Source organism: Microtus oregoni, unplaced genomic scaffold, assembly GCF_018167655.1.
Source record: "Microtus oregoni isolate MIOR12 unplaced genomic scaffold, Mior012 000050F_ref0000143, whole genome shotgun sequence".
NCBI lineage: Eukaryota > Metazoa > Chordata > Mammalia > Rodentia > Cricetidae > Microtus > Microtus oregoni.
In genome coordinates this window covers 9,385,225-9,408,466 of record NW_024543256.1, presented here as the reverse complement: position 1 = coordinate 9,408,466, position 23,242 = coordinate 9,385,225, and the positions used below count along the sequence as shown (strand labels likewise).

General features: G+C 38.4%; 2 protein-coding genes and 1 pseudogene across 2 annotated transcripts; 1 reads left to right on the top strand and 2 right to left on the bottom strand.

Moving 5' to 3' along the window:
* Nucleotides 1–972: 972 nt before the first annotated feature.
* Nucleotides 973–1,720, bottom strand: LOC121437228 (60S ribosomal protein L6-like). Its single transcript, XM_041637093.1, has one exon. The coding sequence runs from the start codon at nucleotides 1,705–1,707 to the stop codon at nucleotides 973–975; it is 735 nt and encodes a 244-aa protein (XP_041493027.1). The 5' UTR covers nucleotides 1,708–1,720.
* Nucleotides 1,721–15,041: 13,321 nt separating this feature from the next.
* On the top strand, nucleotides 15,042–17,709 carry LOC121437056 (melanoma antigen preferentially expressed in tumors-like). Its single transcript, XM_041636916.1, is given in 4 exon segments — nucleotides 15,042–15,331; nucleotides 15,761–15,937; nucleotides 15,939–16,331; nucleotides 17,196–17,709. Coding segments are annotated over 4 exon segments (1,374 nt in total).
* A 4,575-nt stretch (nucleotides 17,710–22,284) lies between these two features.
* On the bottom strand, nucleotides 22,285–23,042 carry LOC121437033 (annotated as a pseudogene).
* Nucleotides 23,043–23,242: the final 200 nt, after the last annotated feature.

Below are 23,242 nucleotides of genomic sequence, written 5' to 3'. Positions count from 1 at the left end.
AGGTAGTTTTTGTGAGAGAAAGTATGTAATATTTATCATCCTTAGACGGGATGATTTTGACTAACCTGATGGTTTTCAGTGCTATGTATTTTTCTACAAATGACATAATTTTGTTTCACTTTCTCACTTAGTAATAACTTCATTTCATATGTACACACTATTTCTTGTATCCATTCATCTGTTGATGTAATTCTAAGCCGATTCCATTCCCAGGATATTGTGAAAAGTAACATAAGAAAACACGAATGTGCAGGAATCTCTGTGGGGTTTTGATTTGGATTGCTTTGGGTTGTATGTGTGGATAGTAAGATAGTTCTAGTTTCCACTTTTTTCAGGATCTTCCATAAATACCTTCACATTTTCAGCAGTGTTTTATAAGGGTTCCTTGCCCTCATATCCTCACTTGTATTTGTTGTCATTTAGCTTATCAATATACTTTTAATTATTATTTTCCTTAAGTCTATTCAAGTTAAACATTTATGAATATATGTATTAGCCAGTTGTATTTCTTCTTTTGAGACCTATCCAACTGATTAGTCATTTATGAGTGTGTTGGCTTCTGTATTTGGCATTTAAAGTTTTAAGTTCTTTAAAGATTCTGAATATTAACTCTCTATTTTAAAAAAAGGGCTAGAAAATATTACCATTCTGTTCGCTTGGTTGTCACTATATTGTTTCTATTGCTCTGCAGAAGCTTGCTTATTTGTTTGTTTGTTTGTTTATTTTGGGTTTTCGAGACAGGGCTTCTCTGTGACTTTGGAACCCCATCCTGGAACTAGCTCTTTTTTTTTTTAAACACATAAAGCTGTTTAATTAGGTTGTCAGCAATTTAGAAAACCAGTTTGTGTACATCCCGTTCCCCAGACAGAACTGAGAGCGCAGGTAGCCCTGCAGCTGAGGAACAGCTTTGATCTTTGGCAGAATCTGCGAGTCCACAGCTTTGTGATCAGCCTTGCACTGCTCTGTAATCTCCTATTTCTCCTTCTCTGTGTTAAAGATCTCGCCCTCCTGATGCCTGGGCTTGCGCAGCTGCTTTTTCTTGAAGTAAGCATCAGTCAGGTGTTTGGGGATTTTAACTGTGCTGATATCAACTTTTGTAGAGGTGGCAATGACAAATTTCTGATGTGTTCTTCTCAAAGGAACCCTGTTGAGGGCAAGAGGTCCTGTCACAAGCAGTAAACCACTGCCCAGTTGCTTCAGGAAAACCACTCTATTGCCCCTGTGGCCCCTGGTAAGGATGATGAGGACAGTCCCAGGAGTGATGCTGGCACGCAGGTGTCTCACGTGCTGACTGAAGGGCTTTTTGCCATGGCTCAGCAGCTTCCGAGGCACATCTTCAGTAGGATAATACCTGGGCATTTTTCGAAGCTTAACCACCCGGGTACCACCATTCTTGTCACCACCAACTGGTTTTGTGACAGTGGCAAGGACCTTTTCCTTTTTCTTCTTCTTTTCAACCTTGGTTTTTGCAGCTGTGTATTTCCTTTTGTACACGGCCTTCCTGGAATACATAGCAGATCGGGAGTACCTGCCAATTCCTCTAACAAGGACTGGATTTCGGCTGCAATGGGGCTTCCCCTTCTTGAGCTTTTTAGCCTTAGGGTCACCCTTTTTGGCTGCACCAGCGGCAGGGGCATCACCGCCAGCCTTCTTGGCTGCAGGTTTCTTCTCTTTTGTATCAGGTTTCTCGCCTTTTTCACCCGCCATCTTGCAAGATGGGAAAGAGCTGGAACTAGCTCTTGTAGACCAGGCTGGCCTCGAACTCACAGAGATCCACTTGCCTCTGCCTCCCGAGTGCTGGGATTAAAGGCGTGCGCCACCACCTCACAGCCAGAAGCTTTTTAATTTCATGAAATTTAATTTGTCAGTTTTTGCTATTGTTTCCTGAACTGATTCCAGAATATATTTTAAAGAGGATTATTGTGCCTATACAGTGCCTATACAGTGTTTTTTTCTCACATTATAGAAGTTTCAGGATGTCACATCTTACATTAGGAGCATTGATTGATTTTGAATTGATGTTTGTAAAGAGAGACAGGAATACAGATTAGTCTCTCTACATTTAGATAATTAGTGTTGTTAAACTAGCAAAAATTAACTAAAGTGTTGTAACATGGTTTCCTTTTCTCCAGTGGATGTTTTGGGCACTTTTTTTCTTCAGTAATCAGGTGATTCTAGATAGGTGATCATATTTCAGGGTTTTCTATTTCATTCCACTGACTTACACACATCTCGTTTTGTTGCAATAGCATTCTGTTTTTGTTTCTATTGCTCCATGACATAATTTGAAAGCAGCTAATATTTACTTGCTTGTTCCTGTATGTAAGAGGTCTTTCCGTCTTCTACTGTCTTCTTCGATTTCTTCCTTCACTGTTATTAAATGAGCTGTTTCAGTCTTTCACTTCCTCGTTAAGTCTTGTTCCTTAGTATTTAATGTTTGAAGCAGTTGTGCATTGAATTGTTTTCCTGATTTATTTGTCAATGTCATGATTATTGGAATATGGAAAAGCGTCAGTTTTTGCACTTATCTTGTAATACTCAATTTTTTTTTTGTTTTTTGCTGCTTTTACCAAACCCTAATGTTTTCTGTTAGAGCATTTGAGGTCTTTTAATTATAGGATTATAGCAAAGATTCTTAGAAATCATTAGACATCCCCCTTTACTCTTTGTGTATCATTTGCATTTTCTCTTGCTTTACTATAGTGAACTGAATCTTCATTCAGCACATTGATTAAGATTGGAGAGGGTGGATCATACTTTCTCGTTGCTGACAAATGCTTTGCAGTTTTCCAAATTTGATATGATTTTGACTGTAGGTTTATTGTGTAGAGGCATTTTATAGTGATATATGTTGCTTTTAGTATAGATTCTTCAGTGCTTTTTTGATAAAGGCCTGTTTTGCACTTGTAAGATCATTATGTGACCTCTGACTACAAACCTATTAATAAGTGAAACATCCTTGCAACCTAATATAAGCCAACTTGATCATGGTGTTAAAATCTATTACTAAATTCAGTTTATAAAGACTTTATTAGAAAAAAGTAATATATTACTAATGTTCACCACCAAAACAATTTTTTAAGATTTTAGTCTGAACTAGGCTAGATATCAAGGTATTTTGTCCACGAACCAGAAGTTTACCATTGCCCGTATGTTTTAATTAGGTAGTTTCGGGAGCATTTTTGAGGCCTGATAAAATATTTCCTTCATCCATGTGTTTCTAGGATTTTCTTTGTTGGGAGATACTTTAATCTTATTGATTTTTATGGATCTCTAAAGTTATTTTATCTTTTTTATCTAGGAAATTTTCCATTTCTTTTAGATATTCTTTGAATATGAGTTTTCAAATATTCATTAACCGTTTTCAAATTTCATTGGTGTTACTTTGTACTGTCCCCCTTTTCATCTCTATTTTACTAATTTTTGTATTCATTCTCATTTAGTTCAGCTAAGGATTTTGTCACTCTCACCTTTTGAAAGAAACTCATTTTTCATTGATTATCTGTACTGTTATTCGTCTTACTTACTGTTTCATTGCTATGAACAGGTATGACCAAAGCAATTTTACAATGCATTTAATTGGGCGGCTGTTTATAATTTCAAAGGGTGAGTCCATGGCCATCATGATGGGGAGTGTGGCAGGCACGGTGGTAGCATATTAGTTACAGCTTCCGCCTGATCTGAAAGTAGCAGACAGAGATAGATTGGGCCTGGCATGAGTGGTGACACACCTCCTAATAGTCCCACTAACTGCGAACCTGCATTCAAACATATGCGTTTATGAGACCATTTCCTTTTTTGAGTCAGGGTATATCTGTAGCCCTGGCTGTACTGGATCTTGCTCTGTTGTAAACCTGATAATCACAGATATACCTGTATCAGCTTGGGATAAAAGTTTACTGTTCGCAGAGGCAGAAGCTACAAAAACCAGTGGGTTTCAGATGGCAACTAGCAGCTGTTTAGTCTATATAGTGAGTTCAGAGAGTATCTGTGCTCCGGAAGTTCCAAGTCCCAAGAGGAGTCAAGGTCGATAAAAAGTCCAGAAGGTCCCAGAAGAAGGGATGGAGCTACCAAAGGGCAGGGATCCAAGAATCTCTCCTGGATTTCTACACCAAAATGTTATATTTAAGAATAATAAAGGAACAGAAACCATGCAAGAGACCTAAGTCTGCTCTCAACAGTTGAGACTGTTTATTAGCACAGCAGCAAGGGCCAATGACTTCCCATGGGAATGGAACTTGTGTGAAGGGGAAGGAGCTGATTAGGGCTCTTCATAGGACTGGGCAGAGGGTTTAAGTATAAGAAAGTTGAGAGAGCTGCAGAGGACACATAAGAACTCCTCCTTTTGAAACTTCTCGTTCAGACAAAGCAGACCGTAGGTAGAGTTTTCCTGTTCCACAGACAATCTCAAATACACTAAGGCTTATATTAATTATAAATGCTCGCCTGATAACTCAGGCTTAGAACTAACTACCTCTTACAAGTTAAATTGACCCATTTCTATTAATCTATGTTCTGGAATGTACCTTTTGCATCTGGTCCATTTTGTGTCTTCAACTCACTCTGCATCTTGCTGGCAATTCCTCTAACTCTGCCCCTCTTCAGCTCAACATCCTCTTTTAGTATGGTTTTTCACCTAACCTCCTCCTGCCCAGCTATAGTTTATTGAGCTCTTGTTAGCCAATGAGAGTAATACAGATTCATAGCGTATAAAAAGATTGTTCCACAACAGCAGGACATCTTGGGAACTGTCTCAAAAACAGTGCTCCCTGAGATATGAATTTAGCTGACTGATAAAAGTTGCACAATGGCATTAAGACAGTCTCAGCAGGACTTTTGGTTTTCAGCTGCCAGGGTATTCTATCAGAATCGATTACCATGTCAAAGCTCATGTAAATGTAAGTAGTGGATGGGACCAGGTTTTAACCCAGGTAAACATAATAACTTGGTACCTTAAGTCCCATGCTTCTGTTCTATTCCCAAGGGAGCTACAAGTGTAAGGGGTGCTCCGTTGTTAAAGAAAACTGATGATGTAATCAACAACACTAGGAAGAGTGGGAGGTATGAAGATTCATCAAATAATCACTTTAACATAAATCATAGAGATACAGAATTTCCCTGCTGAGTTTCAGCCTTGGTTTGCTCCAGTATTTATTCACTATGGACCCTTTCCTCCTCTCTTTTGGAATAGTAATATAATTTTTGTGTCATTAAATGTTAGAGAAGTATGTGATTTGATTTTTTATTTTGATTTTAAAGGGCTTACAGTTAAGAGATCACTCTGAGTCTCACAAGAAACTTTAAGCTCTGGAATTGTAAACAGTCTGGAGACTGAAAGACAGTGGGGACATTTGAAGTTGGACTGAGTGCATTTTGCATTAAGATAGGACTAAAGACTTATGCAGACCAGGGAGTAGGATGGAGTAGTTTGAACGAGAATGGCTCCCATAGGCTCAAGTATTTGAATGTTTGATTCCTAGTTGGTGAACTATTTAGGAAGGATTAGGAATTGTGGCCTTGTTTGAGAAAGCCTGTTACTGGGGAGTGGGTTTTGACATTTCAAAAGGCAGTTCCAGGCCCAGTCTCACTTTCTCTCTTCCTCCTGCATGCAGATCAGGAAGTAAGCTCTCAGCTACTGCCCCATCGCCATACCTGCCTGCCAGTCAGTCACCTTACTCCTCACCTTGATTTTCATGGACTAAGCCTCTGAAACTGTAAGCAAACCCCTAATTAAATGTTACTTTTTCATATTTTCCTTGGTCATGGTGTCTCTTCACAGCAATAGAAAAACAACTAAGACAATGGGCTCAAAGCTACATATGATTATTGATTGCCTTTCTCTGTTAGCAGCTGGCATAGCACATTGAAAACTGTAAGCCCTAGTCCTTATGGATGAGACTTGAGGGCTGTTTCCAGACCAGTTCCTCCAAGTCCTATGCCTGAAATGTGTGGTGCCTTTCACAGTAATGTCATATCTTCAAGTTCTGTTAGGCAGCTGAGAACAATGGCAATAGCTTCTATTCCTTGGGGTGTTTCTTAGATTTACCAAACCAGATTTCAGTAATTCCTGATTGCTTCCTTTACCTATAGACCATTGTGGTATAATGTTTAATTCTATTTGGATTATTTCATTTCTGTCATTTCCCTTGATAGTGATTTATAATTTTACTGCTTTAGGATCGGATAAGATAGACAACGTTGTTTTTACTTTTAAATAGTTTTTACTTGCCCAGTGACTTACACTAGTATCTATATCACAGAATATCTCATGGACGGCTGAGAAGATATGTATCCTGTAGCTATTGAATGTAATAGTCTATACATTCTTGCTCCAGTTTGCTCTCTTGTTTCTGTGATAAACACCATAAATGAAAACAACTTGGGGAGGAATGTTTTATTTAACTTTTCCTCCTATATGTCCATTATCCAGGGAAGTCAGGTTAGGAATTCAAGACAGAAATCTGGAAGCAAAAACCACGAAGTACTTATGTTTACTGACTCCTCCCACCCCGGGTTTGTTCAGTTTCAAACCATACTTTTTTCTCAAGTATACGTTTAGACTATGTGTTCAGCATTGTAAGTACTTCTGCATTTATTGATATGGCATTGAGGAGATATGTTCCTTTGCTGTACTTTTTCATTTTTCTTACAATTTTGTGTTGTGACTTCTGTATCACGTTGGATGGGTATGTGACACCTTCAGGTTTATCTTTTCATAGTGTATGGCCACCTGTGGAAGGCTCAAAATCAAGTCCCAAAAAGAAAGAAGAAAAGAAACCACTGTAATAGCTCAACTATATATAGAAGGATGCACAGAAAGTGTTAAAGTCAACTACTGTCCCCAACAGCTATGCAGCAGATACTCACAGTAGTAATGTACAGTAGATTATTAAGTTAAAACTCAGTTTGGGCAAAAGTAGAACTAATCATACCCAATGTCTGTGAAAAAGAGCACATATAGTTGGGAGGTGTTTAGAGGTGGGAGTTGATCCAGGAGGATATGTGGGCAGTACTGGGGTCAGATATTAATAGCATACATTTTACGCATTGTGAACTTTCCAAATAATAAAATGTTCTCTTTTAAAAGTAGAAATAATAATAAGTGAATGAAGAGAACAGGAGAAGGAAATAGAGCCCTGAGGTGTTTGTTGGGATTTTTGTCTTTGCGCACTCACTTCTCACCCAACAGTAGATCATCTGTGAGAGGGAAGAGGCTGCTACAACCTAAGGCCTTCGTGGACCTGAAACTCAGGATTCTAAGTTTCACCAGCACTGAACCAGAAGGTAAGTGACTTCACATGTAGGACTGTTCCCCAACCACACGCATGGGATCATCAGTGTCCTCTCAAGGTGGCAGAGATTTCTCATTAACATGCAAGTGGTGTGAGCTCAGAGTGGTGGGGCCTTCAGTTCCCGAGGAGCTGCTGCCTGTCTTTTTCAGTGCGTCCTTGCCTGTCATTCACCCAACCCTTCACTGCCTTCTACAGGTGTCTCCCCATAAATCTGGTGTGGCAGCCTCTCTCTAGTTCTTATTTACCAGAGTAGCTTTGTCTTAAATAGTCGGCCGCTCTCGAGATTGCACCTGGCTGGATATCCCTCAGATACTAAAGAGGAAAACGTATTTTTCTCTCACATTGACTAGTGCCAATAGCAGAATCACAGTCCCCAAATTTCCCAGAATGAATTAATGCTAGTGAGAAGTTTGGGCTGACCTTTGAGGTAGGGGAGTCCATCATTTTATCAGAGACACATTATATTTAGAAGTGACTTTTCCTCATTCCTCACACCTTCATCCAGAACTGGCGCTAGAACTTTTGAGACGTGGCTATTCTATATACAGAGACTCATTCTTACTTTGAGTTCCTGGCCTTAGTTTACCATGTTTCTAGCCAGCTTTTCTTAACTTAAATTATTCTGTCTACATTTTGCCTCAAGGGTATTTTATCATTCTCTATTCTCTATACCTTTATTTACTTCTTAACACCACAGCTTGTTATATAGCTTGTTGGCTGGCCCCTGTGTCCCTTCTACTCCCTTTTTTCCCTTCTTTCTCTTCTCTCCTCCTATTTATTCTCTCTGCATGCCAGGACTGCCTATTCTTCTCTGGCTAGCTATTGACTGTTCAGATCTTTATTAGCCCAAATGGGAGTTTTAAGCATTCAAATTAACATACCTTTACAGAGTTAAACAAATGCAACACATCTTTGTATAATTAAACAAATATTCCACAGCATAAACCTATCTTTAACTAATATTCCACAACAGATGGTGCTATAGAACTCTAAATGTATTTATATTGTTGGTATGAGAAATATTACTGTCATTCACATAACCCAGAATAAAACTGTCTATTTGAAAAAGTACTACTCATTCCTACCCTTTTCTCCTTTCCCATTTCTTTCATATCCTTCACTGAAGGAATAGTATATTCTTCACTTTTTGCTCTAATAGCACTTACATTTATTTTGCGCAAAGAATAGGTAATATGTTTTTTATATCACATTCTTACATGAGAGAGAGAGAGAGAGAGAGAGAGAGAAAGCGAGCATAGAGTGCACATTTCCGTTCTTTTATTTAACAGCATTTCTTTCTTTACTGAAAATACATTTTAATACAATATATTCTGATTATCATTTCCTCTCCCCCAAACTCCCCACTCCTCCCCATTCCCCCAAATCTTTACCTTTTCTATCTCTTGCTCTCATTAAAAAACAAACAAGATTAACAAAAAATATAAACTAAGATAGAATAAAAGAAAACCAGAATAGGTCAGTACAAACAGATAAACAGAAAAAAAGAAAGGCAGAAAAAAATACAAGAAAAACACACATTCACACACAGAGAAAACCCGTCAGAACAAAATCTGAAGGGTAGTCATAATATCTTTGGACTGCCAGTGACGAAATAATGACATGTTGATTTCCTATTAACTATGGATACTTGGCCTTGGCTTAGGCTTGTTCTCAACTAGCTCTCAAAACTTAACCCATTAATATTAATATTCATTTTGCCACATGACTCGTTACCTCTCCTCCATACTATAAGTCTACTCTGCTCATTAGTAAATTATGACTTTCTTCCAAGAGTTCCTATCATTGCCTGGAAGTCCTGTCTTGCTATTGGCCATTCAGTTTTTTTTAAAAAAAACAAGCAGAAGTTGCCTTGGTAAAGACAAATTTTCACAATGTTCAAAAAGAATATCCCACAACACTAAAACCATAATTTAAAAGCAAAAGACATATAAGATTATAAAAATTACCCATATGATACATTATTTGGCAGAAACCCTCCAAATACATCATTGAGTTCATTTTGTGTTAACTAGTTCCTGCTAGGCATAGATCTTGCTCTTTAATCTGGTTTCATATCCAGTGAGACTCATCATGGAGAAAACTACTTTTTCTTTATGAGTATTATTAATCAGAGATAGATAACTTTTAATTAGGTATGGAGGCTTGCATCCACTTATGCAGGCCGTGCACATGTTGCCACAGTCTCTGTGAGTTTATAAGGGCATCATTACTGTTGTGTCGAGAAGGCCTTGTTTCTTTGGAGTATTCCATCCTCAGTGGCACTTATAATCTTTCTGCCTTATCTTCTGGAGTGTTCTCACCTATTTTATTCAGCTATTTGTCTCTTTTTTATTTTTTAAAATATCTATTTATTCTACATACAATATTCTATCTGTGTGTATGCCTGCAGGAGAGAAGAGGGCACCAGACCTCATTACAGATGGTTGTGAGCCATCATGTGTTTGCCAGGAATTGAACTCAGGACATTTGGAAGAGCAGGCAATGCTCTTAACCACTGAGCCATTTCTTCTGCCTTATTTGTCTCTTCTTATAGAAATGACAAGATACTGTAATTACAGAAATTCTCTAGAAAGTTTTCATTTTCTTGGTATCAGGAGTCCCTTCTCAAGTGGCTTCCTTCTCTCTTCTTAGCTATTCCTGTGTATTCTTTCATATATGAACTTTACCATCAGGCCGTCTAACTCAGTAAAATGTAGATATTTTTGAAATTGAATTACATTTAAACATCAACTTAGGGAGAACATCTTAAATGTTTTTTTTTAATTTTGAGTTTGTCAGGGAAAAGTCAAATTTAAATAACATTGTTCTAAACCCTTAAAATGGCATCTGGAATCCTTATTCAATCATATCAGGCACATCCACAATTGAATTTTGAACCAAAGTCCCAGAATATTTACAGATATTCTTAGGAACAGGCACCACTCTGTTGTAATGAGAGTGGCGGACTGTGTCCCCACCACCCGGCTAGTTTATACCGGAAATGACCACACCAAATTGTATTAATTAAATTACTGCCTGGTCCATTATTTCTATCCCCTTATTGGTTAACTATCACATATTGATCTAAACCATTTCTTATAATCTGTATTGCCACTTGACTGTGGCTTACTAGCATGAGTCTAATCAGCATCCATCTCAGAGAGGAGAGCCGTGATGTCTGCCGCACTGTCTTCCTCCCAGAATTCTGTTCTGTCTACCATGCCCATTTAAGGGCTGCCCTATCAAAAGCCAAGGCAATTTTCTTTATTTAACCAATGAAAGTAAGACATAGACAGAAGACCCTCCTACATCATTTCCCCTTTTTCTGTTTAAACAAAAAAGAAAGGCTTTAACTTTAACATAGTAAAATTACATATAACAAAACAGTTATAAAGCAAAAATTAATTATAATATTTATATCTAGTTTATCTTTAATCATAACAAAGGAAAACTATAACTATAACTAAGCATTCTTCAACTTCATCAAAGACTCCAGAAGGATATAATATTACCAAAGTAAATGAGAAGTAAGCAACTTCCAAAACTCTAGAAATGACAGAGACATCTCACTGCCTGGACAGTCACCCAAAGTTCTTTTGTACTGTTGGGGCATCCATCTTTGGCCTTCAGGCCCATAGTATCCAGCAGACTTTTCCATGAAGCAAGAAATTTCAAAGACAGTTCAGTCACTTTCTTTTGTATCCTGCAGAATGTCTCACAGACCCTCTCATGAACCAGGAACCCCAAAAGATCATCTCACCTTTAGGCAAGTTCAGTAGTCCTCTCTCTGTGGGATCTTTGTGTCCAGTTTATGCAAAAGTCCAGGCAAGAGCAGTTTCTTGCCCAAATGGCTAGCAAATTCTATAAGGAGCCTCTTCAATGCCCATCCTCCTCTTGAAGTAGCTGGTGCTGCCAGGAGCAGATGTGTCTTATTGTCATGAAAAGCCCTAAGTTATTAAAACATTTAAAATGCCATATTCTGTAGTCTTTGAAAGATATGAAGAATGCCTATTTAACTAAAATATACCTCTCTATATCTAGAAAATCTAATTAACATGACTACAAGCGTGACTATTATTGATGATTATCCATTAACAACCTATGTTTACTAATTATACGTTACATTTTTAAATGAACTACACAATCACAATACCTTAATCAAGAGCAGAAATACATATACATATAATAAGATTGACCTTAAATTAGTATCAATAAACCAAGATTCATATCAATGAAAATTATTCATATCTATATCATATCCCACTTTAAATGTAAAAGAACATTTATAAACAACATTTGGGAATATGGGTGCAGTTATTTCTCTCTAAACTGCTTCATGCTGTATGGGGGCGCTGTTAATCAGGTCTTTCATGATATAACCTGTGTGTGAGGTTCATCTCAGTCGGCAGTTCCGTGAAGTTATTCACAATGACCTTTCAGGAAGAGCATGGTCTGTCATACCATATTGGGATAGAAGCAATCCACAGGGTCTCATCCTCTGTGAAAACAAAAGAAGAACCTCTTTTCCAAAGCATCATGTTGTTAGACCCAAATTTTGAAGTCATAATACCCTTATGGTATCCATTCTGGTTTAGCTTGGCAGCCCATATGATGAAATGTCTCTCTGTACTTAGCTCCTTTACAGTCAAAAAATTCAAAGAAAATACAATAATGCAAAAAAATCCAGATTGTCTGTGAATTTTCCATTTTTATGTGGCTTACTTTTACTCTTATCACTTTATTCTGTCTCTTTAAAGACTTTACCCTTTTTCTAAAGCATTAACTTTACTTCATGACATTTTAATACTATTTTTCTTTTCTCTCCCAAGCCTACGTATGTCTATCTAACACTATGACCCATTTAGAGGTCTTTTATGTCTGAATCTGTCCTATTGTAAATCTGTAATTCTTTACTATCCAGGAGCACTTCTTAAAATGCTAAGCACTTCTTAAAAACTTAAGTTGCACCATGTAGGGGTAATACGGTACCACCTGTTTCCTGCCCAGTCTAAACCTTAACTGTACTGTTATGATAATTAAAACTGTTTTCTACCTGAGATCAACACAGTTCAGCATGGCAGGAGACACTCCTGCCTCAGAGCCATTTGGTGCCCCTGAGCAGCGCACAGTTCCAGGTACACAGCAGTCCACATTGCCATCAAGCAAGCTGTAGCACTTTACTCACAAAACCCCATCCAAATTCTCTGTCTCCCACGAGAAACAGAGGTTGCAGTAGGAGCATAGCCCAGAAAGCCAGTGTTTTAAAACTGTGCGGCTTTTTTCCCCCGCCTTTATGTAGGAGCCACACTCGACTCTTTAACTCTGAGAATGAGCTTTTTATTTGAGTTAGAGCCTAATCTGCCATGCAGACCACTGCGCAGCCTGAAAACATCTCTGTGTATGGTGGCAGGAATCCACCATGCTCCCCTGGTTATGCACACCTAGTAAACCTGATCCCGCCGCCTGCCCAGGCAGGGAGCGCTGAGCCACAGGCATGGTCTCAACCAGTTTCCTCTCAACCCTGAGTGGGCACAGAAACATCCGGGCCCAGAAATGCTCCATAGCTGGAGATTGCATGGGCAGTAGGGCCCAGGAAGCTGCATTTTAAAATGGTGTGGCTCTTTTTTTGTAAGGCTACTGAGTCAGGAATTCTTTCTGTGGCATGCCACCCACAAACAGCAAAAAGCTGTGTTAAACTCTCTCTCTCTCTCCTTTTTAAGCATTCTCAGGTTTTACGTGGAGTTAGTAGACCACATTGGGCAGCCACTCTGTTGTAAAGAGGTGCGACAGGCCCTGTCCCCACCACCAGGCTAGTTTATACCTGAAATAATCACACAGAGATCTGTATTAATTAAATTACTGCCTGGCCCATTAGTTCTAGCCTGTTATTGGCTAACTATTACATATTCCTTTTACCCATCTCCATTAATGTGTTTTGCCACTTAACTGTGGCTTACCGGCATGAGTCTAACCAGTGTTCTTCTCAAAGAGGAGAGCCATGGTGTCTGCCAGACTGTCTTTTTCCTCCCAGAATTCTGTTGTCTACCACGCCCACCTAAGGGCTGCCCTATCAAAAGCCAAGGCAGTTTTCTTTATTTAATCAATGAAAATAAGAAATAGAAGACCCTCCTACACCAGGAGACCTGGTAATAGAGTGCAAAAAGCAAATTCTTGAATACATTTCACTAACATTAAATAGAAAATTCTTGAATCCATTTGACTAACATTTGTAACAGTGTGTGAAATCAGCTACTTTGTTACATGAGACTGCCCAGTGCTTTCCTTTCTAGACTGACTTTTTCTTCACACATAAGAAAGTTCTTCACCAAAAGGAATCACTTGCCCTCTCTTGCACTTTGAGCTACAACAAAAGACCACCTTTTTAAGACCCTTAGCCATGTCCCTGAGATTGAAATCTTAGAAGCCTCAAGAAAGTGTAACACTTTTTAAATCTTAGTCATCAAGTTATTTTATCAAAAGACAATGCCATGAAAAGTGTACAAGATGCTGTAGCAAAGTACCATATTAGGTAGGTGATAAGCAACAGTTAATTTGTTTCTGATGGTTTTAAAGTTTTTGCTTCAAATTTTACCTTATTTTGTGTATTCATATGATACTATGTTGTTTTTTTTTAAATTTATCATGCTGTTTTTGTTTTATCAGTGCTCTGTAGGCATTTTAGAGGACTTTTTGCTGTTCTGGCAGTAGAAGAAAAATTTAGGAGCTTTCTGACTCTTTTATGGGTTCCAGGATTCTTAATTCCCCTCATTTTGTTTTTTTCCATCATTAACAAATTTTCTTGAATATTTCTCCTATCCACATCAATTTATTCTTTCTCAGAGCCTGTGTGGTTTAAAGATTGTAATTATAAACCCTCCATATTGTTTATTTGATATGCACTTGATATGCATTTTTGTAACACATACTCATAATTCATATTAATGAGACTCATTGTGATATGTCCATACCAACCTCTAGGTTACATGAATTATATCTAACTGTGTTTTGTCACCCCAACCCCTGCCACCTATCCTAGACCCTAGAAGTCATTATTCCATGATCAGATTGACTAATTTTTACTTACAAGTGAGACAACATACAACTTTCAGTTGAACAGTTTTGAAGTCTTTGCCCCAAACTGTACTGCATTATTTTGATTTTATGTTTTCTTTTTCATCTTTAGGATTAATTCATGAGTAATATTTCTGAATATTCTTAAGGTCAACTATAAGTTCTTAACCATCTTCTTTCATGTGTATCTTGTAGAATTTTGGTGTCTTCATCTGCCACAAATATAGTGATGGGAGTGAGACAAATCAAGGGCTAGAATGTCATTCTTTTTCTCTTTAATCACAATTAATTTGATGTTTTAATATTTACTATTGTACCACTTTGTAGATTTATCTTTTTCTTCATCATAGCTTATATACTACTAAGGGAAAATACTGGAATTCATGTAGATAAGTGACCAAAATTGTTTTCTGCTTATTTACTACCCATTTTGATGACATTTTATAGGACAGAGAGTATATATACATGGGGGAGAGTGTAGTAACACACACATAAACACATATAGTTATAAATTCACACGTCTATTTCTCATCTGTTTCTATACTAGAAGTAGCTGGCGGTGGCTGATTGATTTCTTCTTTAAATCATTTCTTCTTTACTAGCACGGGTTGCTAAGAAGACACTGTGTGTTTTCCCAGAACTTCTAAATGTTTCTCCTCCTGATGCAGGTTCACAAAAATGGATGCAAAGAACCCTGAAACTCTGTTGGATCTTGCTATACAGTGTTTGCTGAGACATGAGTCTGTAGCAATCCAAGCTCTGGAGGATATTCCAAAAGATCTTTTTATTCCATTGTTCATTGCTGCCTTCAAGGGTGGGCATAAGAATATATTGAGTGAGATGGTGAAAGTTTGGCCCTTTTACTGTCTCCATCTTGGGACATTAACTGTATGGGAGCCTCAACATGAACTCCTGAAATCCATGATTGAGAATCTTCCAGTATGTCCTGCAAAGAACTCTTCTTCTCGGTAAGACTGTATAATAGAGATATGGTAAGACACAGAAGATAATTCTACAGCTTGATATTCTCTTAGAAGGAGTAACTAGTGAATGCTGCAGAGTTATTTGTGAGACTCAGCTAAAACTTGGTAACACATTAAAGACTGATGTCCTCAATATTCCTTAAGAAATCTGATATTGAGGATTCTATTGATGGGTTTATGTAACAGGTGTTACTTAAGAGAAAGACAGGAGCTTTATGACTGGAGGGGATTTAAGGTGTACAAAGAATGGGGGAAGAGGAAGATGAATTTTCATGGCAAAGACTTGTTGGTAGTTAGTACAAGGAGTACCAGCTATGGGTAAAAGGAATTGTTCCTCTATGTCATCATTGATCTTACTGGGTTTCATTACCGTTTGCTATTTCTCAGATGTTCTATCTCCTCTTACCCCTACAGGAAACCTAAACTGAGGATCCTAGATTTAAGACAAGACACTGACTGTAGGATCACATGCCCTGAAGTCAGAATCAACCCACCTTTCTGTTTTCACTCTTGTACTTATTCTGACCACTCGGTCATGAAAATAGAAGGACAGTTTCGTTTTATAGATTTAGAGTCCACGATTCAGATACCCAGTACTAGTGGATCTTTCCCTAGGTGGTTCCTTAATGGAAAAGGAATTTTCGGTTTTGCTTATGAGGAAAATTGTGGAGAGTTTAGGGGCTTTGCACGTATGCTGTCGAGATTTGCAAGTTGTTAAATTGGGTGACTGCAAACGCACCCTGAGATTTCTTGATCTCAACTGTGTTAATCGACTGTTAGTTGATAAGGGTTCACTGAGTGATATCACCAACATCCTGTCTCAGATGAGCCACCTACAGAGCCTTAGACTGCTTAAAGTTACTTTTAGATCTCTGAGTGGGAAAGTCTTTAAAAATTTCCTTAGTCATTTGCAACGTATGGAAAACCTTAAGGAACTCAAATTTTCTTCATTCCGTCTCAAAAATCATCTGGACAGTGTGCTCAGGTAAGAGTTTCAGGCAGGTTTCTGGGTTTCCCGGATAAGTCTTGGGACAACATAGAAAATATTCATGGGTATTCCTAAACTCCTCAAAACGTTTTATGTTTTCCACTTTGTCATTTTTGGTAATTTGAAACTGGAGGAGGAATTACAAAAATTAAGCAGCCAGCAATTTAAAGATGAGTGCAGAAATATGAAGGTGAAAAACCACTAGCCCTCTAGATATGAGAAGGAAGAGGAATTGAGATGGTGGAAGACTTTTTTCTATTGCACTGATGCCAATGGTTTACAATGTCAGATCACTTTACTAATTTGTAGTCACCAAGGTATAGGCCATAAAAGTAGAGGATGGTATTTAGGGACTGACCAAAGGTAATTTTCAGTTGATTGCTCTTTCTGATCCCATTCCACTAAAAACGTGAACTGAAATCTACAGTGGATAATATTTTAAGTATCAAGTGTGTTAGTTTTTCTCTTAATATTTCTTCAAATCATCAATTATAATATACTTTATACATTCTTAATATTAAAAGAAATAGTATCTCAGTGCTGTAAACAAAACTTTCAGCCAGGTGTGGTGGAACACGATTTTAATCTCAGCACTCAGGAAGCAAAGACAGGCAGATTCTCTGAGTTCAATGCCAGTATAATCTCTATAGTGAGTTCCACGACAGCCAGGACTACATAGTAAGTTACTGCCTAAAAAATTTTCTCAGAGTCTCAAAACTATTAAGCAAACAAAGTACAGATTAATGCATTAATACCCACTCATAGCACATGCGAAAATTGGTTTATTCTTGATATAAAGGTACAGTTTTTCTCATTCAATCCTCATTCTTCAGAAGTTTTATTGTTGTTTTCTCCCTACAGAGTTCTGCCACATAGCCTGGATTTTTTGTATCTGTCATTCTGTGATATATCGTACAAAGACTTCAGATTTCTAGCCCAGTGCCCTCAGGCTTCCCAACTAAAGATTTTGAATCTTAGTAACAACGCAATGTATTGGGATGACTTTGTGCCCTTTCAAACTCTTCTGTTAAATCTCTCTGGTACTCTTAAGCATCTAGAGATAAGTCATTGCCTTATAAATGATTCTGCCATCTCTGTTATTATCCCTGCCCTAGTTCGTTGTACTCATCTCCGTGTCCTGGGCTTTGCTGCTAACCCCATCACAATGCCTATGCTTGTGCATATCATGCATAGTTTAACACCCTTGATGAGGCTAAAATACGTGATATATCCTATCCCTATGCATTGCTATGAACGATGGCATTTTCAGGGCCGATTAGACCAACGTAAATTTACTTTTGTACAACTACAACTGAAGGCGATGCTACAGATTGCAGGGAGGCATGATATGAAATGGATCACTTACTCAAAGTAAATTTCATAGTCTAACACAGTTTCTATCTGATATGTCTATTTAAGTACTAAATGTTATTTCCTAAACTCATATACGCAATATATAGGGTTCTGACATTGAGGGAAATTACACTTAGGAAAATAGATACATAAACTAATTAGTATGCAGAATAATTTAGAAAAAAATGGAGGACTTCGAGAATTCCTGTGTATCTCTTGTGTACTATTAATATATTTCATTTTACTGATCACAGTGATGTGCATGTAATACAGGATGATCAACTCCTAGTTTGCTATATTTCTGCTCATACTGTTGGTTCAGTTGTTGGTACGCCACACAGATCAGAACAATGACAGCCTTTCCTGCCTATATTTGAGGATATGGTGGTGTTTTTTTTATGAGACAATGTTTCCATCCCCTAAGTTACTATAGGCGGTTTTGGTTGCTTTGGGGAAACCGCCAAGATTTAGTAGTAGACAAGGAAAGCAGGCAAGCAGAGGCTCTGATGTTTCAGTATAACCTCAAGAACATAATTATAATTGGACAATTCCTTGATGTAGGCCAACTGTAAAGTTTCCACTACTTCCCATGAAGTCTTCAGTTGGGTATCTAGCCTTTGTCACACGAATTTTTAGGTGGGACTTAGGATCCTTGCCATAATATTCCCCCTACTGTAGTTCTCCTATTCCACTCCCAGTTCTGTCAATCCTGTACATTTCCTTAGCTGTATAAGTCATTCCCTATATACAGCTTGCTTCTCTTTTCCATTAGCTGTGCCCCATTTGGTATGATGCATACTAGCCCTGTTTGAGTACTGAGTCTAACTGACTTTAAACTCCAAAATATAACACCATTATAAATTCAGTTTGCACATCCTAGAATTACTTAGAAATGGTGTATGTAAAGTCAGTAATTAAGAATTTACGCAGGGCTAAGGAAATGCCTCAGTCACCCATGTGCTTACCACACAAGCACTCCTGTGTTCAGCTCCCAACCTAGCATTTGTGTAAAAAGCTGAGCATTAAAGAGCACACTTGTAACTCCAGTGTAGTAAAGGTGGAGGAAGGAAGATCATTAGGGCTACATAGCCAGACATTCTAGCAATTTCGTGCATTAAACGTTCAGTGAGAGATCTGCCCTCAGAAAATATGTGTAGAAGAAAGAAAACAGATACTGACTTTACTCATTCATGTTTGAGGATCAGCACATGTGTGCGCACACACAGTCAAGTGCATGCACCTTCTCCAACACATGAACACAGACACATAACAATATCTTACTCATATTGTTAATTTCTTTAAATGCATACTGCATCACAAGTCATGGTAAAAATACAAAATTAGCTTTTGTTGACATGCCAAAACAACTGCATTTCAGACATTGAGTAACAAAAAGAATAGATTGTAAGTAATAATTTATATATAATGTCCTATTGAAATAAATTAGTAAATGCAATGGCTTAATTCTATACATTGTTTTCTTTTTAAAGTGAGGGCCTGCTCGGTTTCAGTCTTACCACAGAAAAGAGTAATTGAATTTTGTGTTTAGTAGTGATACTGGTAAATGTATAAAGCTATATATATAGTTTTTGGTTTTTCAAGACAGAGTTTCTCTGTGTAGCATTGAAGCCTGTCCTGGAATTCACTCTGTAGGCCAGGCTGACCTCAAACTCCCAGAGATCCACCTGCCTCCACCTCCCAAGTTCTAGGATTAAAGGCTTGCACCACCACTGCCTGGGTTCAAATTATATTTTACAAGCAAAATGTAATAAGAAAATGGCAAGGCAGTTAATATTTGTTTTTATTAATTTTATTTTGGTGGTAACACTATATTTCTAAATTAATATGAAAAAGAATGTTAAAATATTCTGTAATTCATGTGTCATAATTATTTTGTGATGTAACATTTCAAATTTGTACACATTTTTCATAATGTTTGCATCATTATATAATGCACAAAATTTCAAAACCAACTAAAATACCATTGTAATGAGCAATTTCCTTTTGTTGTTTACAAGTTAAAAAATGGAAAGTATTGGACAATTTGTATTAAATAAAATATTAAAATTAACTTTACCTGTTTCTTTGAACTTTCTTTTTTGTGTTTTCCATATGGCTGTCACTATATATTCTGAGATCTTATGCTCTCAGAAGTACGGATCTGACTAATGTGTAAACAGTATCAGAATACTAGGGAAGTTGAAACTGGACCAATATTGGCATAGTTTCTCTCTGTCTTTCCTTGGTTGCCGTGTTTCTGTCAGAGACACTGCAGCCTGAGGTGAAAACTAGACCCTACAATGAACAGAGAACTTGGAGTTTATTCCTGTCGTACTGACTTTGTGAATGGTATTCCTGGAGAATCCTGTGCAAACAGGTGCTCTGGATACTTTGTTTTCTGTACATTTGAAAGGTAACCTAAGTGTGTGTGCTCTATTGCTTCTTTATGGCTGTGATAAAAACTTCAAAAGCAACTGAGGGAGGAAATGATGTCCCAATCTCAGGCCACCATTACGGGAAGTCAGAGTAGGCATTTGAACAGGAGCAGAGGCAGGAAAGATGGAGGAAAGCTGCTTAGTGTCTTTCTGTGGCTTGTTGAACAACATGTCTTATACAACCCAGGACCAGTTGCCCAGGAAGCAGTTCCCAGAATGGGCTGGGCTCTATTTCATCAACCATTCATTAATCAAGAAAAAATATCCCACAGACTTGCTTACAGGTCAATCTGGTGGAGACAGTCCTTCATCTATGGTCCACTTTCTCTCCATGACGCTAGTTTCTGTAAATTGACAAACTAGCCACTACAGTAGACCTCTGCCTTCTTGAAACACATACATAGCTTCTAAACTATAACCTTTCCTTGTTTATTCCCAGTACCTTTCGTTACCATTACAACATAAAGGTATATGACCTTCAAAATACCAAATCCTTTAATTTTTTCAGTATATTAACAGTTCAAGGTCTCTTTAAAATTTCAAAGTTTCTTAACTGGTTTCTTATAAAATTAAAAATAATTTCATAAAAATTCCATAATGAAACATAATATTTGGGGGATGATTTAAATATATGTATTTATATATTCTAAGCATTTTAACATTTTGTCACATTTGATATGCAAACACGTATGCGTGTGTGCTTTCAGGGACACATTGTAGGAGTTTGTTCTGTCTTTCTGCCAGGTGGGTGCAAGGGATTGAACTCATGCTGTCAGGTGTGGCAGGAGATGCCTTTACCTGCTGTTCTATCTCCCTGGCTCCTTTAACAGGTGTTTAAGAAGTTCAAATACCTTCTTTTGTAAGACAGTATAAATTTATGTAGTTCCAAATGATGTGTGATAGATTAACATACTTAGTTTGTATTTTAATTTGTTATAAATCATGTTTTGTAAACCTAACAGCAAAGTGTTTTCTCCCCTCAGTCTTAACTTCCAGAATTACCATTTGTAAGTGCAGAAACTTAAATATTCCACAGGAGGCCTTAAGTGAACATTTCTATATGAACACTTTAGATAGAGCCAGCCGAGATAAAGGCTTTGAATAATGGGTTTTTCAAGAGCCATAATAATTACAGAAGGGACTGGAGAGATGGGTCAGTGGTTAAGAGACCTGGGGTTTGATTTCCAGCACCCACACTGTGGGCACAACAACCACCTGGACCTCCAGTTCCAGAGGATCTGACACTGACTTCAGGCCCCTTTGGGCACTGCACACACATGGTACACAAACATCCATGCGGGGAAAAAACCAATACCCATAAAATAAAAATAGAAAGATTGAAAGTACAGACAACAACCCCTGGAAATCCGAAACTCACATTTTGAATTAGATTTATTGGCAATAATTTATAATAATATGGGATTTGAAATAATAAAATAGTAAAAAAAATTGTACCTCAGTTGCTTACACCTCGCAGCTACTCCTTCCAGTCCCAATCACATCTCTCCAACCAAGGAAAACCCCATACCAAACTGAGAGGCCCACAAATGTCAACGTCTGGTGCGTTGGGGTCTCTGGGTAAGGGTCTCGCACAAATCAGGACACGGGGTGCAGAGTATGAACAACTGCATAACTAGTTCGTATGGTTTTTATACAGACTAAAATGCATTACCTCAACTCTGGACCCCCCTTTGCTGGCATACATGATCATGAGAAACTCTTACCTCACTTTGCAAGAGACAATGTCTCAAGAAATAACAGTAATTAAAAAGAAATGAAGTACCTAGAAACAAGGCAAAAAGTATACAGAAGCAAAGCACTTGTACATATCAGGTAGAGTGTGAAGAACTGAGCTCAAAGGCCACTTCCTTATCCAGGGTACAGATTCTGACGGAACGTTTGCGAAATGGACAAAGAAAGTATGCTTTCATGTATTCTTGGTGAGCCAAGCAACCATTTCCCAACTTCATCCCATCTGTCCCAGGAGGAGCCTGCACTCTAAGCCAGTTGTGTCTCCACAAACAAAGCTCAGAATCATAGAACAGTGTCCTGCTGCAATGGCCCCTTCCCCATTGCAAAGCTGCCCCTTAGCTTCAAATAATTCTGGTGTAAAAATCTCTGATTATTAGCTAAGATTTTTAATTTGACACTTTCAGCAATACTTATTTATTTATTTTTTTTCTTTGCCTGTCACAATAAAATTTATTATGAAAACAGGCTGTTGTGGGGACAGAGGAAAAGACAAATACATCTGGGTTAGGTGGCTCAGGTGAAGTAGTGTGGCTTCTTCACATTGATGCCATATTCCCTGAGGGCAGGGGTCAATTCCTCCATGGTTAGGGTGTACTTGCAGTCCTTGCTTTTGCTCCGGGAGCTGCCAGAGGCTGTGTCCTTCATTTTGCAGTGCTGTAGGGCATTACTAGCAATATCTGAGATGAATTTCTGGGCAGCTAGTGAGATGAAGAGGATTATGCGTGGGTCTGAAGCTTCAAAGCCAGCACGGTTCTGGTAATAACCAGTCACTGCATCTGGGATCGCAGGGGTGTAATCCTCCAGCTGCATCAACAAGTCCAGCAGTGGAGTGCTGGACCCTATGGGCTTCACTTCTCCATTGGCCGCGCTGGGCAGGCCATAAACCTTGTTGGATATTGCCCCTTCAGGGGGAGCCAGACTGCCCGCTGCCACCTAGGCCGGCCTGCTACTTTCTGCCGGCTCAAGGCTCATACCGATATGGGTGCTGTGCCCTTAGTAGAGGCTCCAGTCCTGGGTCCCCCTGCAGTCCCCGGGGGCTGGCCTTGTTCTTTGTGGCTGTGCTGGTGGGGAGCATGGTGGGAGCCAACACAGGATGAGCTGGTCCTGCGACCAAGGCAGCACAGGCCTAGGCCGCCTCTGGGTCCACGCCGGAACCGCTGCAGCTCATGGGGCTGGTGGGAGAGGCAGCGAACCAGTATATTTATTAGAGTATGTCACAGTGCCCTGTGATTTCTCTTTTAGCATGTGCAAGTTCCTGGGACTTGGTATCATGTCTTTCACCCAGCTCTTTGTTTCAATACCCATTGTTGACACACTGGCATCATTCCTCCATCCTTCACTAGTTTCTGGTTAAATAGATTGTTTTCC